We start from the raw sequence: 18,782 nt of genomic DNA on the forward strand, positions 1-18,782 counted from the left end.
CACAGTCTGATCAGGATCCCAGCTGCTTACAAACTCTAAAACAAGTAGAGAAACTGATAGCGAACAGCATGGATCCTGATCAGACTGCTCGCATGCGCAGGCTGGTCTGGATCCATGCTGATCGCAAACCCACTATGTTGGTTTTGTCATGGCGTGGCTCATTTAATGGAGATGAAAATGATAGTAGTAGAATGGGGGATAAAGGTCTAATGTGCTGACCCTCTACTGTGATTAACTCACCTCCTTGCTCCCATTTGACACCTAACATTAGTAAAATATTTTATTTTAAGCATCTCTAGTAATAAAGTAAGTAGATTTATGCATTTCTTTAAAGCCACAACAAAAGAAAACAAAAATACTGTGTTCCGGGTCTTCCAGTTTTTTTTTGTTTTTTTTTAAATCATCTTCATGCAAAATTTTGTTTGGATCAATCAATACACAATGTTAAAACACAAAAAGCAATATAACTTAGGAAACATATTTCAAAAATCCTAAAATTTTTAATTTAAACAACAGGATTATTAACAGAACAGTAATAGAAACTCAAAATCTGGGGATGCATTTGAACATATTTCTCACAAAACAACTTAACAGAACCAAAAACAACCCAATAAAAATTTAAAATGGATTAACATTGACATGAAAAGACCTTTGAAGTTAAGAATGTTATCTATATGGTTTACCTGAAAGGCTGCGACTGGTTTTATGACTTTTCTCACTTGTTTTGGACTCTCTTCCTCTGAGGAATAATTTGTATCACAGTCTAATGTTGGCTTACGAACTAAAAATAAAATTTTCATCTATATTCATGTCAAAGTTCATAGTTAATGTTTTTTCCTTCCTCTTGACATAAATAATATATTTTATATATATTCGAATTTCCTGTATTTTCTGTGAATTATATGAAATCTTTGTGAATTTCTCTGTTTATTTTTGCTTTTCTGTAGCTATTCAAAAAAAATATTTTTGATTTTCTGTAACTATTAAAAAACAACCTTTCTTAATTTATACACTGTCTGTAATCAAAATTTCATATTTTGTGTAAGTTAAACTTACTGTAAAGAAATATTAATAAAAGTTATTATAACTTTAACACTATAAGTAATATCATTATAAGAAAAACGTAAGAATAAAAACTCTGTCCTTAAAACATAGTTACATACCTACAACCTTGCCTTGCTTGACAGGCTTAAGCGTCTGGGGTTTGCGAATACTTTCTAAAAGCAATTCCCTTGGGTCCATGTTGAGGGGCCGCTCTTTTAATTGACGACGATTTACCTGCACAGGGAAAAAATATTCGTTAATTTGGTAATGAATTTTCATATGAAAACAAAGCTTAAATTATGATATATTTTAAATAAAAAAACAAACAAATACAAATAACATGTTTTGAACATTTGAAGATTCAATTTATGCAATTGTTACATATAATGAAGGAAAAACACATTGTTTTCACATGGAAGAGGGAAATAAAGAAAGCTAAAGAAAGCACCTGTTCACCAAATTAATGCCAATTACTGTATATCTAACATTGTCAGTTAAGAGAATACCTTGCTTTTAACACAATTAGTTTACATTACACACATTTTCATCCACTTTCTTTACTGTATGGCATATAATCATTATAATTTACACAAGAAACATAATCATTTATGTGTACTGAATAAGTGTAAGTTTTTTTTAATATTTGTGAAGACAGACCCAACACTCCTTTCAATATTTTAGTCCACAGTTATGTTAAAGTTATCAAAAAAAAAATCCACATAACTTTTTTTCAATTACTTCACAAATTTTGCCATTAAAATTCTACACATATTCTATTCCCAAACTGAATCACAAATTTTCCAATTAATTAAGTCTGTACAAAAAGAAAGAATAGAACGAAAAGAAGAAGTATTCTAAACTGGGCTGTGTTTAGTAAACATTTCACTCACATCTGGTAAATTCACTTAATGCATTGTAGAGTTATATATATAATACATTCTCTTACACATTATGCTCTCCCTGATTTACCATCACCACAAGCACATGTTGTCTGCATGTGCTTGCGTGCATCTTATAACACTCCTTCTAATATCCACACACACACAAAATTAATCCCCTCATGAACAGCAATAATCTAAAACTTTCTCCAACATCTTCTCATATAACAAAAATACTAACAAAATCACCACTACAGAACTCCTTATTATCATTGACTTTACATCCGCAAGAATTAATTTGTAAAAACTTCTACATTTTACTCTTTTTTTTGTGTCCATGACTACATCGTGATTATGTTCTATGCTTACAGAATCATAACAACTATAAAAACCCAGGAAACAATTTATTCCTCCAGTTTTTAAGTTACATGATGATGTCTTGTCAATTCATACATAAAACATCAACATACTAAAGTACAAACAAAAAAAATAACATTCTAAACCAAGAAAAAACATACATAGTATAATTATATCCAGTACAAAAAATGCCTGTCAATTTATACATGTAATTATCCTTCAAAAAAAAAGTTAATTGACTAAAAAACTGACCATAAACCAGTTGGATTATTTTCACTTTTTAAAGCTAATATGACCATCTAATAAAACTGTCCTCATCCTAAAATAGTTCCTCAGTCTGTGCACTTCTAAATCCCTCCAGGATCACTACATAAATTACTTATTAACACTGCATGTATAATAGACAGTCCTTCCTTGAAGTTTTGTCTGTCACAGATTGAAGGGATTTTTATAACATAATTATGCTGGCAAACAGTATAGAGCCTGGTCAGACAATACAGAACTTATGTGCAGGCTGGCCTGGCTCTATACTGGTGGCAGAGGCGGCTTAATTCAACAATAAAAACAAGCATCTAAAAGTTAATCTAAGTTATACAGTAAGTAAAAACTTACTTCCTTATTCCATTATTCATGGCCTGCCTACACTCAGACAGTATTTCTCTTTAATCAATGTATAATTTCCCACAACTGTAATTAAACCTAGCTACCAGCTAGTACACCTCAGAAATAAAACAGGAATTACCAGAATTGTTCTTCTGCTAGACAGTAATTGTGAAATATTACACTCTGTTATCTAGCTATTTCTTACAAAATGTAACAAAAATAATCCAAGGGAAAGAACTCTGACAGGGTTAAAAATTTAAGACATACTGGGTTATCAACCATGAATACATTGCAAGGAAAACAACTCCAGCAGACATATGTCTTACACTGTTGAGAAAATGATGCTTTTACAAAAAAAAATTATGTTAGATTTAAAGACAATAGTCAAAGATCTAATAAATATTTGGCAAGAAATGCAACTAAAGCTAAGTAATGAAAACAAGTATCAATTATACTGGATCACCAATGTAAAACAAGTTTTACAGCTGGTGTTTTGTCAAGGTACCTTGTGTAGTGACAGCCAATTAAACAAGCTCAATCTAATTAAGAGGGTAAAAAAAACATGTAACACTTGTAAGATGTCCATTCATTATATTGATTCAGGGTTTATAAAACAACAATAAGCAATTACTGTTTAATGGAACATCTTTAGATCTTTTTGAAAACACTGTGTCCAGCTTAGTTAAACTTTAAGTATTCATGAAAAGTTTTACATATTCACATAGTCATAAATATTCAGGTAAAGTTTTGGATATATATATATATGAGACTTAAATATTCAAGTATTGTTTAAAACATTCCACAAATGCAAAAAAATTCAAGCAAATTCATATCTTTTCAGGTAATTTTTTATGTATTCAGGTCAATTTTGATGTGTTAAGGCAAATTCACATGAATTCAGGCAAATTTTAAACACTCTGGCAAATTATTATATTCTTAGATAAATTCTTATGTATTCAGGCAAAATCATACCTATTCAGGCAAATTCGTATGTGCTCAGACAAATTTTTATTTATTCAGGCAAATTCTTATGTGTTCTGGTGAATGCTTGTGTATTCAAACAATTTATTATGTATTCAGGCAAATTATTATGTGTTTAAGCAAATTCTAATGTGTTCAGTCACACATGCATAAGAGCTTATATAAATCACATGCAAGCAAGGTATTAGTATATACATATGATAGAATGTTAGAACTTACAGGTTTAAGTGGGGGTCTGGATCTTATGAAGTCCAGTATTACAGCATGAGCATCATCTTTCACCTGTCTTGGAATGTCACCATTTACCTATAGGTACAAATACATCACCATGCTGAACTTGTTATATACATGTGTTATATAAATAGAAACACATTAATATGCTTTAATAGAGGATATTAATATTAATCATTAATTGACAACTTAATGCTAATATGTATATTAAATAGGACAGGAACATTTTAGATATGACTGCCTGTTAAAAACAAGACCTGTGTCCAGGCAGCAACCGCCCCTTTTTCTCAGTGTTTAATAGTATAGGCAAAGCATAGTCAAGAGAAGGGGGCATAACAAAAATCAATTTTTAGGATTATCTGCCCTTTTTTAAATAAAATTTGACAATAAACATGAATATCAAGTTTGAAAAGAAAAGCTTTGATAAATTCTGGGAAAATGTATCATAACAAAAAAAAGGTTAACCAACATCAATGCCAGCAACTAGGTAAGGTCATGGCATTTGCTACACTTTTTTCTCATCTTTGAAAAGTGGAGCTAAAATTGTGTTAAAAAATAGATTAATAATACTGTTTTGATGATAGGATGTTACTATTATTAAGCGACACAATCAGAATCTTGTAACATTACTGTACTCCCATCACACTCCAAACAATTCAAACACAAACCTTATTTGGTTAGATCTACATTACATTATCACGAAATATGCTCGCAAAAGTAATTAATAGTATATAAATGTGAAACAACCATTCATGAAAAAGAGAATAACATAAAAGGCTGCATTCATGTTATTGAACATAAAAACAATAAAAGCCTTTCATTAGTTACAATTGTTAACGGGACATGCAAAGAAATCATTTAATTTTGTGCACATTAATTTTATGGCTTTAGCCAGAAGAAAATGTACTTGGGAAATTATATTTTTGTCTTGATGAAAAAAGTCTTGTTTCTGTTGCATTACAAAAGGTATAAATGTTATTTCATATAGCTTTTATTCAAATCTAGCCAGAAAAAATAATCAGTGCATTAGATTTTCTGTTTTCTAAAATGCACAAATACATCAAATAATCTTTTCCTTGCTTACTACTTAAGTACACTAAAGTGCTAAGTAAAAAGCTAGGAAACCTGATTTTATGTACAAGCACACTTAAAGGCTATAGTAGTAAATGAAGAAACCTTATCTTATGTACAAGTACACTAAAATGCTCAGAAACTGTAGCAGAATGTTGAGCCATTAGTCTGAATATCTGCAAATGATAATTTGGCTTTTTAATTATGACAGCATGCAAATCTTTCATAATTTATACCTACCATTATCCGGTTCAGTTTATATCTGCCAAGGCGAATGTCTTCAAGCAAAATCTCAAACGGTGTCAACTCAAACTCAACCGGAAGTAGATGAACCTGCTCGACCTTTTTTAACCGTACCCCATGCCGTAACTCACGCATGATCTGTACCCATAACCTTGCCTGCAAAAAAAAGAAAATACAACTTTTGTCTGGTAATCAAAACATGTTTTTCACATCAATTAACCTTTACTAATCCTGAATTTGTTGATTGAATTTGTCTGGCTTATAGTTTTGACTGGCAAGAAAATAAAGGGATGTTTGTATTTTGTTTGAGTCTGACATAATCACATGAATGCTAATGTGATTGTAAAGGAAAACAAATCTTTGTCCACAAATATATTTAAAATAACGCTAAATTGGGATTAATAGGATAGGGAAAGAAACACAGACTATTTTCCTCCAGGACAATTTCCTGCTCGTTTAAATCATTGGTTTTTGTAATCAGTGGGTAAATTGCCCACCTCTCCTGTCATATTCTCAGTCTAGAATTAAAATCGTCTCTTCATTTTTTGATGGGGCAGTCAATTCGAAACTCATATTTAAGACAAGGCAGACTATTCCCCACTTGTATACTTGATAGGATGGACAATATCACATTATATATCTTTGACCAGGAGGAAAATTTTCAATTAATACATTTGACTGGGCCACAGGGAGGAAAATTTTTCATCCATATACTTAACAGGAAAATTCCCATTTGTAATTTTAGCAGAGGTAACAATTCCGCACTAGTATTTTTGATAAGGCCAACAATTCCCAACTTTAATTCCAACAGAGCAGACAATTTCCCCTTTGTATTTTTGACTGGGTTGACTATCTCCCGCTTGAATATTAAATAGATGTATAATTCCTCACTCATTTTTGACAGAGTCAACAATTTGACAGGAGAAGCAAAACTCAGCAAAAAAATTAAAATGAATGGTACAAGAACTTGGAATGCACTCTAAATTACCCACCATTATAAGAAAATTTGATGGTTGGAATACCTTAACCAGTCTAGTAATATTTAAACATATTCATAGAAAGTATTTCAACACACACAAGGAAATGTCCTATTCTAGAAAACGAAACATAAAATAAGAGCATAATTACAGTAATTTGTATGTTTTTACTTGGAGTATAATTGGTGTAATTCATCCATTTATAGGAACATTCACAAGCAGTGAAAATACACTCCCACATTGTCTCTGATTGTATAACATAGTGTGGTGATATGGACATAAGTCTAATAGCTAGCATTGTCCTATTGAAAGCATTGTAAACTTAGTGAAGAATAATTGTTCTTTTGAAAGCATTATAAACTTAGTGAAGAATACTTGTCCTATTGAAAGCATTGTAAACTTAGTATAGAATACTTGTCCTATTGAAGGCATTGTAAATTTAATGAAAAATACTTGACCTATTGAAGGCATGTAGTGAAGGATACTTGACCTATTGAAAGCATTTTAAACTTAGTGAAGAATACTAATGTCTTGACCTATTGAAAGCATTGTAAACTTAGTGAAGAATACTTGACCTAATGAAAGCATTTTAAACTTAGTAGTGAAGGATACTTGACCTATTGAAAGCATTTTAAACTTAGTGAAGAATACTTGACCTATTGAAAGCATTTTAAACTCAGTGAAGAATACTTGACCTATTGAAAGCATTGTAAACTTAGTGAAGAATACTTGTCCTATTGAAAGCATTGTAACATAGTGAAAAATATTTGTAATATTGAAAGCATTGTAAACTTAGTGAAGAATACTTGACCTATTGAAAGCATTGTAAACTTAGTGAAGAATACTTGTCCTATTGGAAGCATTGTAAACTTAGTGAAGAATACTTGTCCTATTGGAAGCATTGTAAACTTAGTGAAGACTACTTGTCCTTTTGAAAGCATTGTAAACTTAGTGAAGAATACTTGACCTATTGAAAGCATTGTAAACTAAGTGAAGAATAATTGACCTATTGAAAGCATTGTAAACTTAGTGAAGAATATTTGACCCATTTAAAGCATTGAAAACTAAGTGAAGAATACTTTACCTATTGAAAGCATTGTAATATAAGTGGAGAATACTTGACCTATTGAAAGCATTGTAAACTTTCTGAACAATAGTTGTCCTATTGAAAGCATTGTAAACTTTGTGAAGAATATTTGACCTATTTAAAGCATTGTTAACTAAGTGAGGAATACTTGTCCTATTGGAAGCATTGTAAAATAAGTGAACAATACTTGTAATATTGAAAGCATTGTAAACTAAGTGAAGAATTCTTGACATATTAAAAGTATTGAACTAAGTGAAGAATACTTGTCCTATTGAAGGTATTGTAAACTTAGTGAAAAGTACTTGTTTATTTGAATGCATTTTTAATGTAGTGGAGAATACTTGACCTTTTGAAAGCATTGTAATATTAATGAAGAATACTTGACATATTAGAAGCATTGTTAACTTATTGAAGAATACTTGTCCTATTGAAAGCAAAAAAATTCAAACTTAGTGAAGAAAACTTGACCAAATGAAAGCATTGTAAACTGAGTGAAGAATATTTGACCTATTGAAATCATTGTAAACTTTGTGTCAAAAGCATTGTAAAATCTGTGAAGAATATTTGACCTATTATAAGCAATGTAAAATTAGTGAAGAATATTTGACCTATTGAAAGCATTTTAAATGTAGTGGAGGATACTTGACCAATTCAATGCATTGTAAACTTAGAGAAGAATACTTTACCTATTGAAAGCATTGTTAGCTTATTGAAGAATACTTGTAATATGGAAAGCATCCTAAAGTTTAAGTGAAGAAAACTTGTGCTATTGAAAGCACTGTAAACTTAGAGAAGAAATCTTGTCCTATTGAGAGCATTGTAAACTTTGTGAGTGAAGAAAACTTATTCAATTGAAAGCATTGTTTACTTTGTAAAGAATACAAAGGCTGTGATTTGTCAATTCCATCATTAAACAAAATATTTTTTATATGGACTTATGGCATTCCAACATATGCTTATGAATTAATTCCTATCTGAATTATATATCTTTGGAACTTTGGTTTTCTCCAAGTACTTACCCAATCTGACCTTTCAAGGTCGTCCACTGAGGGTTGGTCATCACCAGCATGACCAGTGGTAGCCAACTTCTGAAATGTCAGAAATGTACTTTTTTTTAAGAAACACTGTAATATATAATTCAAACCCGTCTTAAAATACCAATTATAACGCAATAGCAAGTGGCCCTTTATATATGGGTTAAGGATTTATCAATAGCCCTTTTAGTTCAATCAATTAAGACCACCAAGTTGCTGTGACCTCTCAAGGTAAAATATTTAACAATGACTCATGAATTTGATCTGGCTGTAAATATTATAATCATTTTTGAATAACAAAAAAAAGAAGACCCCCCAAAAAAACAACAATTTAAATGGTTGCAAAATATCATAATATTATATAACTAAGTAAATAAACCTTTAGGTGTAAGTAACTAGTTGTATTTAATTTTTTTCCTTTAGTCATTGCAAATTTGAGTCAATCCGCTCATGTTACAAAATTTTAGCTGACCGGGCATTTTCATCATATTTTATTTTTCATCATAAGTTGATCCAATGAGTCTGAGAGAAGATGAAATTTAATCTATACTGAAACCAAGGAACTTAATATTATCACCTACCTCTTGTCCTTTAACAATGTTATCAAGAAAGGTAACAAGTTCCGTGGTCTCTGTGGCGAGGGCACGGCACACAGCCTTGTAGTGGAGCTGAGCATTCTGATGACTTGAAAGACGTTTAACACAACACTGAAAATATACAATATGACAAAAATTGTATATAAAATATCAGACACATTGTTCTATAAATGATAATTTTATTTTTTGAGGCTACATAATTTTTTTTTATCAAATTGAAATAAAATACCATTATTTTTATGTGCTACTGTGGATCTGATTTTTTTTTGTTCACAGATTTTTTTTTTATAGGGGGGAGATAAATTATTACTTTCGAGAAGAGGGGTATCACAGACAGTATCTATTATTGCTAAGGGGTTTTAAACACCAAAAAAATCAAAATTTAAACTGCCAACAGTTGAGAATAGAAACAGAATTGGCATGATCATGTTTGTGCAGGCTGACCAGTAGCACTGTACTGAGTAGCCAAGATCTTTACATAATGACCACTAAGAACAGCAGATATTTAAAAGATGTCATCCCGAACCCGGAAAATGTGGGTTTTTCCCAGCTAATCCGTAGGAAACTTTTACTGTTATAGCTTCAAGGTGCACTACCTGTCACAATAGAATAGTCAATCTAATAGTTGCACTTATTTTTGAGGCTGAAAATGTAAAAGTTTGTTTGTACCAGGAAAAACCCAAATATTCTTAATTCCGAAGTAAGTCTATTGTCAATACCACTGAAGTTTGAAGTTCTGTGGGGTGGAATAGACTAAAAGAATGTCAACTATTTAAATTTAAGAGACAAGTACTTCCCCCATAAGTATAGGTAAACAAAAAGCATGTTCTGGCAAAAACTTCATATTATCTTTATCACATTTTGTCGTGTTAGTTGAAACTTGTCAAAAACAAATATACTTTATCTCACTATGTATCTCAATTGCACAATTTCAACATCAAATTAAACATGTAAAGTAACCACAAAATCTTTTATAAGTGGGTGGAAAATAATGTGAAGAACTGAGTAATTTAAAACTGAAGAGGCCATTAAATACAATTTTGGTATAATAATATACCAACCACAAACACTGATGAGAATGTGCATTCTTTCGTGCATAAACAAATATTTATTTTAAAATTGCACACACACAAAAAAATAAATTGTAATAATTTCATGTAAATTATGATTCACGCTTACAATAATACCCTGCCAGCTTAAGAGCTGTAGATTATAAGGTGAAGAAATTCAAATAATGAGGTGTGACTCGTACTTTTTCCTCATTGAGAAGGTATTAGAGAAGGTAGAGAAAATGAGGTTAAGTCAGATAGAGGTACAGAGATAGAGGTAGAGAAAAAGAGATAGTGAGATAAAGGAAGAGAAGAGAAATAGAGAGATAGAGGTGAAGAAAAAGAGATAGTAATTATTTAGAATGAGGAGGAAAAGTAACAAGAAATAGAGAGATAAAGGTGGAGGTTAAGAGATCTGGTAGAGATATCAGGTAGAGAGAAAGAGGTAGACAGACTGAGAAAGAGAAGAACTGAGAATGTACAGAGATATAAGAGAAAATTAGGTTAAGAGGTAGATTTAGTGAGATAAGGTAGAGAAACAGGTGGTAGCCAAATGGAGGCAAAGAGTTAAATGTAGAAAAGGTATATTGTAAGGTGAGGTGGGAGTTCTAGATTAAGGTAGAGACAGAGGTGGAATATTTTGATATACATTGTAATTCAAATACAAAGGTAGAGACTGAAGGATGAGTTATTTGGACATATAGAGGAGGGGGTGAAAGGAGTAATGATGAAAATTTCTTTCTACCTTAAGAGGTATAGAAAAGGGGGTGAGAGATTTTTGTACTGAAGAAAATTTCTTTCTACCTTAGGAGACTATTAGAAAAGGGTGTGAAAGGAGAACTGAAGAAATGTCTTTCTTCCTTAGGAGGTATAGAGGAGAATGAACATAACCTAAATAGGAGGTATAGAGGGGGTGAAAGGAGTACTGAAGAAAATTTCTTCCTACCTTAATAGGAGATAAAAAGAGGGGGTGAAAAGAGTAATGGAAAAAATATCAATGTGAAACCATACTTTTAGAAAATAATTAATTATATACTTATACAAAATGAGGCTTGAAAATGGAATAAATAAAGAACAATCAGTACAATATTGTAATAATTCCAGTGTCTCTGATTAGCCAAAAAGGTTCAACTGTGATCAATTGATAGAAATTTCATATATAAACTACTTATTAAGCCTTAATGATCCACCTAAAACAAATATTGCAAAAAGCACTTAATAGTCTATTAAGGTATTAACTATTAAGAATACAATTTCCATCACAATCAGTCAATAATTTAACTAGGATGGTTTAGTTAAATATAACAAACAATAAACAACTGGAAAAAAACAATAAAAATATCTAGACAAAAATTTTTTTACTTCCATGTCATGCAAACTAAAACTGTATTTGTTTCATTCAAAGAATTGGCATGAGTAATTCAAATTGTTTTCGTTTGACTTGTTTCTATATATAAATAAATTATAATCACACGCAAAAAAATCTTGAAAATCACTCAGGTTTCGAGATATTTATGTTATTTGATATTATTACAAGGCTCTACAAACTTATAAACATGTTTTTTATTAAGTAAATAATTCAAATTTAATGAAATCACGTAAGGCTAACATTAAATCGAAATATATAATTTCAACTTTCTTTTCAAACTAAAATATTTTTATCTAGGTCAGGGACAGGAAAAAAGATGTACTGGTATCAAAGTTATAATGTAATTTTATCAAATCTACAATCATCAGAAATAAGAAATTCACAAAGAAGGTCTAATAGACTTGTTATTTTTACGTACATTCAAATTTCTACGGTCATTCAAAACTTAAATTGGATTAATTTGATAAGATCAAGTCTGTAAAGTAACAAATAAATGTAAGATTGCACACAAAAACCAATAAAAAAATGTTTAAATCTTGACTTTTTTAGTCTGTGACAACAAAGGGAAGTAACTCGTGAGATCCTGCACATAAAAAAAGGAAAATGATAGCAACTAAAGTGAGATTAATTTAGCTCTCAATTTACAAAATGTTATAATTACAGTATAATTAATATAATCTCAACTTTTATAAGACTACATATTTACTATTATACTTTACAAGATGATGAATTTTAGATATGTTAAATTAGTTTTTTTTTTTTGGCTATGGACTTGAAAAAAATTTTTGAGATTTGAAAAGTTCCCAATTTTGGAGGGTTGACAACTTCTTGAAAATCAGTATTCAAAGTGCTCCCCCATATTTTAGATAAAATTTTCTTATTGAAAAAAAATTGGCAAAAAATTTCCCCTTAAAATTTGGGGGTATTTTTTTGAAAATCTTAAAACTATTTATGAAAAAAAATTTTTAATTTAAAGTAAAGGCCCCTTTTGGACTTTTAAATTTTTAAACATTCCAAAACATTTAATTTTTATAAATAGCAAATTACAAAAAATTTTCTGAAAAAAAATTAACCAGAAAAGGGGAAAATTTGGGTCTTATTTTAAATTTGTCAAAGGGCAACTAGTTTTAATTATAGTCCAAGAATAAATAGGCTTCAAAAACTCTTACGGAACGATCTAACAACCCTTGCAGGAGAATGATATAATATTAAATCAATGAACATTTATTTATCTGAACCTAAAACATGGTAGTTCCCATGATCAAGAAAACATGCCTATAGAGTATATAAATATCCCCATATCTTTATTACACAACTCTGACATGCAGTTTGTCAGTTAGCTTATAATGATAATTTATGCTCTTCTTTTTTCATTTTTATTTCTTATTGTTTTGCGTTGTTTGTTTGTTTTTGGTTTGATTGGGTTTTACGTCACACCGACACAGTATAAGTCTTTTGGCGACATTCCAGCTTTACTGGTGGAGGAAGACCTCAGGTGCCCGCACTGCATAATATTTCAGGCACAAACGGGAACCTGAGTAGAACCACCAACATTTCGTAAGCTAGCTGGATCATCTTCCTCACATGAAAGAATCCAAAGTCCCTGTCGGCATTCGAACCCACAGCAGTGAGGGGCAAGTGGTTTGAAGTCAACAACCTTAACCTAGCGGCTATGTACGCCCCTTTGTTTTGCGTTGGTTGACACACTGTTTCATATATAATATTTTTTATTTTTCGAAACTAAGTACATTTAATAAATCAAACAGCAAAAATCAACAATTAAAACTGTTATTTCCATACAAAGAAATATTAAAAGGATTATCAGAGGTGTTAATCCTGCAGTTCAATCTATAAGACTATTTGTCACCTTAGTGCAATAACTGGTCATTAGTCCTATAAGAGTTAGAAGGACTTAACCCATTACTGCACAAAGGTGACATACAGTATATATGGTCTGTCATATTATATTATTAGATTTATATATCTGTACTAGACAGAACATAGGTACTACTTTTTTACAAGCAGGATTATTTCTAAAGCTAATGAAAACATTTGATTTTTCTTATCTATTATATGTAACTAGTTTATATTAACTTATTTCCTTGTAAAGCAAATCCTTATGATCAATAAGTTTTGAAATTTAAAGGTTTAACAAATCATAAACACATAACAAAAAACATGTATATTAAAAATAAATAATTTTGTATTCATTTTAAACTGAGCAATAAAATGAACTTGATAAGCATAAATATCATGAGAAAATGCAATTGATTATTTCACAAGGTATATTAAAAGCTTATGTATGAATAAACCACATAACATTTATCTATCTAACATGACAAATTTAACAGAAAATATACAATGATAAATGCACGAAAACATATAATAAAGCCCTTAATTATAATAAATAAACTTTAAAGTAATAAGCTGACAGTTTTGCACCTAATGACAACTTAATATCAGACAATTTTAAGTTACAAATGAAATCTTTAGATCAATTCAGCTAAAATTTCAATTTCAACTTTTTATGTAAAATGATTTGAAATTTAAAATTTTGTCGACTTTTTTTTCATTGTGACTCAGTTTTGATATTTGAAATTAGTTGGGAGTAGCTACCAGTTGTTTCTCTAGCTAAATTAAGACTAAAAATACATAGTAAAAATAGATTTAGGCAATTTCTATATAAGTCTGATATACATAATAATACATGTATAATTGCATAATAGTATTATAATTGTTTTATGCAAGTATTATATAACCAATGTTTAAATATGACATTAAGAAACCCTTTCAGACAGATAAAAACTTTTTTTTAATTTAACACCTTACATTATACCATTTATTATCATTAAGAGCTGCCAACTTCATTGTCAAGAAACGGAAATCTAGTCATATTTTTTCAACTGCATTTTTGCTGGTCCATCAATTATACCCACATAATTTACATAAATTGTGCAGACTTTCTCACTATTTCTCACATTTATTTATGCACCATGGTAACTGTCTGGAGTATTTGTCAATGTAAATCATATAAAAGCAAGTATAAAATTAACTTTTTACACCCATTCATCATCTTCAAAAACATTCATCTTTAATGATTATGAGATTTTACCTTAATTTATTACAGTTCGTCTGCTGTATTAATTTTGTGCTCTTGATGAATTTGTCCGGCTATTTGAAGTAAGTTAATATGCATACTTTTAATTCAAAAATATACTCGATTTAAGCCAACAAAGAATATCGTATTATATTAGGATCTTACACCGGCTGCCAGTACAGACCAGAATTATAGCTAGAGGGTTTAACTCACAGTTTACAGCCATGCCCCTTCATGCACTTCCTTAAATGGACTTGCCAAACTTTCCATCTGGACAAAACCATTCAATATTTGAGGGAACTTTTCAAAATATGTACTCACAAGAGCAACACAGAGCAGAGCATTATTGGGCATGGATGAGCCGGCGGACTCATCTTAGTCTGCATTCACTGGTTGCATGTGCTAAGATTCACTGTCCCTTCCATCAGTTAAGCATACTTTCAGGCACTGAAGCTGAACTGTATAGCATGAACCTGAGATAACATTATGCTAACTGGATTATATATATACTTCAGACTGGCATTTCATTTGAAAGAGCTGGTGGGATTCAAACACAGTGGCACAACAGATTGCCGATAGAAAATGTACGTCATCTTCTTAGCTATCATTCAAATACTTTTGAGTTTATAAAATTTAAATTACAGACTGGTGTTTCAATTTTTTTTTCACTAATCTGCTTCTTAATGTTAGAGCATGAAGTCTGTGTCCAACAAGATATTCATGTTTGTTTGTTTCATTTTATGCCTTTTCCTAACAGTATTTCAGTCATAATAAGGCGGGTAGTTTCCTAACCATCATTCCTGGAGAGTTACACCAGTACTAGACTTATTAGTTACCTTCCTCGGCGCTAAACTACCAAAGCATCTCCCGGGGATCCAACCCACGCCAGAGAGGTAACTGGATTAGAAGTCATCGACTCTAACCCCTCGACCATGGAGGCGGTCAAGATATTCATGAGCGAGTCTCATATTCATACACTAGTCTACAGTATTATACTATATATATATATATATATATATATAAACCATTGATTCTGTATACATATTAACCAGCTTCTGTATTCTATCTAATGATAGCTTAAATAATGCCAAGAAACATAAGAAATCAATTACCCTCTTGGCACTAGAGAATCATTACATAGCAGCTTAAGCTTGCTACAGAATATTTAATAAGTCTATTAGCCTGCCACTTGATGTTTACGTTATTATTTCATGTCCCCAGTTACCTCTTACTGATACATCAAATTCTAAGTCAACCGATCGTCAATAATAATTTTATATATATTACAACTATTACACAACTTTAGTATTATCTTATTTTTACAGCCAACATCTACAATGGCCAAAAAAAATGCTTACTCAGCAGTTGCAACCACAATTGTTTTTTTTTCATATTTTTTTTTAATCTGTGAGTATACTTACTTAAGGTTAGATATAGGGCGAGATCTTGATAAATGCAGTAGACAATGGATTTGTTATCAAAATGCCACGTGTAAACCTTGTGTCACTGAGACAATATATTTATTATCAAATTGCCAATTGAAAATTAAGGGTCACTGGGACAATGGATTTATTATTAAATTGCCAATCATAAACCCCAGGGGTCACAAGGATAATGGATTTATTATTAAATTGCCAATTGCACACCTGGGGTCACTGGGACAATGAATTTATATTATCAAATTGTCAATTGCATACCTGGGGTCACTGGGACAACGTATTTTATTATCAAATTGCCAATTGTAAACCTAGGGTCACTTAAGGACAACGGATTTATTATCAAATTGCCAATTGTAAACTTGGAGTCACTGGGGTAAAAGATTTATTATCAAATTGTCAATTGCATACCTAGGGTCACTGGGACAACGGATTTATTATCAAATTGCCAATTGTAAAATGCTAATCTAAGGTCACTCTGACAATCATCATAATAAAGTCTCTAACAATTCTGACATTGATTATGATTTTCAATGAAATTATATCTATTTTTCTAAATCAATTATGAAATATGTCAAAACTGAGTTATAATTCAATTACAATTAACACAACACTGTATTATCATTGCTTTTTTTCTTAGTGACAAATAAATGGGCATCTAAGCAATGTGTGACATAACTAGATCAATCTCATGTCAATAAATATAACTAATAATAGCTTGAAAATAATCATACAAATATGGATTAATCAATCATTTGAAGTAATATAAACAACAAGCAAATTCGTTGAATTTATACCCCCTGCCGAGTACTGGTTATTATTAACACAACAACTGAAGACATAAGGCTTTATTTATATATTAATCATGGCATAAACAGAAATATTCTTTGAACTTGATAAATATTCAGGGCAATAACAGAGCCATAACTCTGTGTTAAATAGTAAAATCTGGAAATGCCAATGAGATGTATGCAAACTACATAACTAATCAAGGGCCATAAATCTGAGTTATAAGTATCTGACTGGAACAAGGAGACTATATGCACATCTCCTCTTAGTATCCCATAAAGTTTGGTTGAATTCCAGCCAGTAGTTGCAGAGAAGTAGTGCGGAAACGATTTTTACTCCATATGCATACTACATAACTAATCAAGGGCCATAACTCTGAGTTAAAGGGTCTGATTGGAACAAGCCGACGATATGCGCATCTCCTCTTGGTATTGAAGGTTCCCATAAAGTTTCGTTGAATTCCAGCCAGTAGTTGCAGAGAAGTAGTCCGGAAACGATTTTTACTCTATATGCATACTACATAACTAATCAAGGGCCATAACTCTGAGTTAAAGTATCTGACCGGAACAAGCCGATGATATTCGCATCTCCTCTTGATATTGATGATTCCCATAAAGTTTCGTTGAATTACAGCCAGTAGTTGCAGAGAACTACTCCGGAAACGAAATTCGGACGGACGGATGGACGGACGGAAGGACGGACAACGCCAAAACTATATCCCCCTCCCGATTCCATCGGCGGGGGATAATAATTATATAATAGAGGTCCAAGCTATTTCCTTTGTAATGGCTGCAATGGAATCAATGATGTTCTATTCTAGAATCAATACTTATTATAATAACAAATTTGGTGAAGAAATATTATTTTTAGATATCCAAATCTTTTATACTATATATAGTAATTCTAGAGAAAAAAAGAATTCAAATGAATAAATGATCATTACTGAGAGTGCCTTTTATTGTCATACAAAGGTTAATAAAAGAATGATTGAATAAAGTTAAGCAATCTCAATAATCAGCGCTTAGAATCTGTCAATAACAGAACCATAGAGAGTACGTTTTCTTGGAAATATTGTTGGCCAACATAGAACAGATAATTCTGCTGACATTGTCAGTGGTATAAATCATCAAACAGAATATTGATTCAGCTACCATATTTCATTTTCTGGTGCTTTCATTGATAAAGGCAAAATTTGTCCACTATCATTGCTTACATATAAAACTGCTGAGTCAGCAAATTTTCAAATGAAAAACAAAAAGTCATGTTACTGACAGATTAATTGCCTTAATGCTTATAAAAAACTTATAGTTTCAAAGAAAATAATCACATTCTCATGATAGCATTAATTTCAAGTGTTTGGTTAATTAATAATAAAACGCTAATAGCTTTAGTCCAACATCCAGACGGTTCAAGTGATCACTGTGCACATTGTGTGCGTCACATCAACATATGATTGCATGAACAAACAAACCTACAGTAATTCCTTAATTTCTAAAATTTCAGTAGGACACTAACAAATAAACAAGTAGATCGCAAGAAGGTCTCAAGTAAACAAAAAGGTCTCAAGTAAACAAGATGACCCCAAGTAAACAAGAAGAATTCAAGTAAACAAGAAGGCCTAAAGTAAACAAGAAGGTCTCCAGAAGGTCTCAAGTAAACTAAACAGGTCTAAAGTAAACAAGAAGGCCTCAAGTAAACAAGATGGTATCAAGTAAACAAGATAGTCTCAAGTAAATAAGATTATCAGCCTCAGGTAAACAAGATGGCCTCAAGAAAACAATAAGGCCTCAAATGAACAAGATGGCCTCAAGTAAACAAAATAACCTCATGTAGACAAGAAGGTCTTTAAGTAAGGAAGAATTTGGCCTCAAGTATTTACAAGATGGCCTCTGATGAGACAAGAAGGCCTCAAGTAAACAAGACAGTTGCAAGAAGGTCTC

At 31.2% G+C, this 18,782-nt stretch overlaps 1 protein-coding gene across 1 annotated transcript in view; it reads right to left on the minus strand.

Annotated features, from left to right (window-relative positions):
- LOC132713361 (uncharacterized) overlaps positions 1 to 18,782 on the minus strand; it is a 70,897-nt gene that overhangs the window by 18,214 nt on the left and 33,901 nt on the right. Inside the window, exons 5-11 of the mRNA XM_060695923.1 lie at positions 9,088 to 9,213; positions 8,492 to 8,560; positions 5,406 to 5,564; positions 4,083 to 4,169; positions 1,164 to 1,278; positions 684 to 781; positions 241 to 261 (exon numbers count right to left, since the gene is read on the minus strand). Of these exons, the coding sequence (XP_060551906.1) occupies positions 241 to 261; positions 684 to 781; positions 1,164 to 1,278; positions 4,083 to 4,169; positions 5,406 to 5,564; positions 8,492 to 8,560; positions 9,088 to 9,213 (675 nt within the window). The remainder of the gene's footprint in view (positions 1 to 240; positions 262 to 683; positions 782 to 1,163; positions 1,279 to 4,082; positions 4,170 to 5,405; positions 5,565 to 8,491; positions 8,561 to 9,087; positions 9,214 to 18,782) is intronic.

The sequence above is a fragment of the Ruditapes philippinarum genome, unplaced genomic scaffold, assembly GCF_026571515.1.
Source record: "Ruditapes philippinarum isolate M1 unplaced genomic scaffold, ASM2657151v2 ctg1770_1_1_1_1, whole genome shotgun sequence".
In the NCBI taxonomy this organism is placed as follows: Eukaryota; Metazoa; Mollusca; class Bivalvia; order Venerida; family Veneridae; genus Ruditapes; species Ruditapes philippinarum.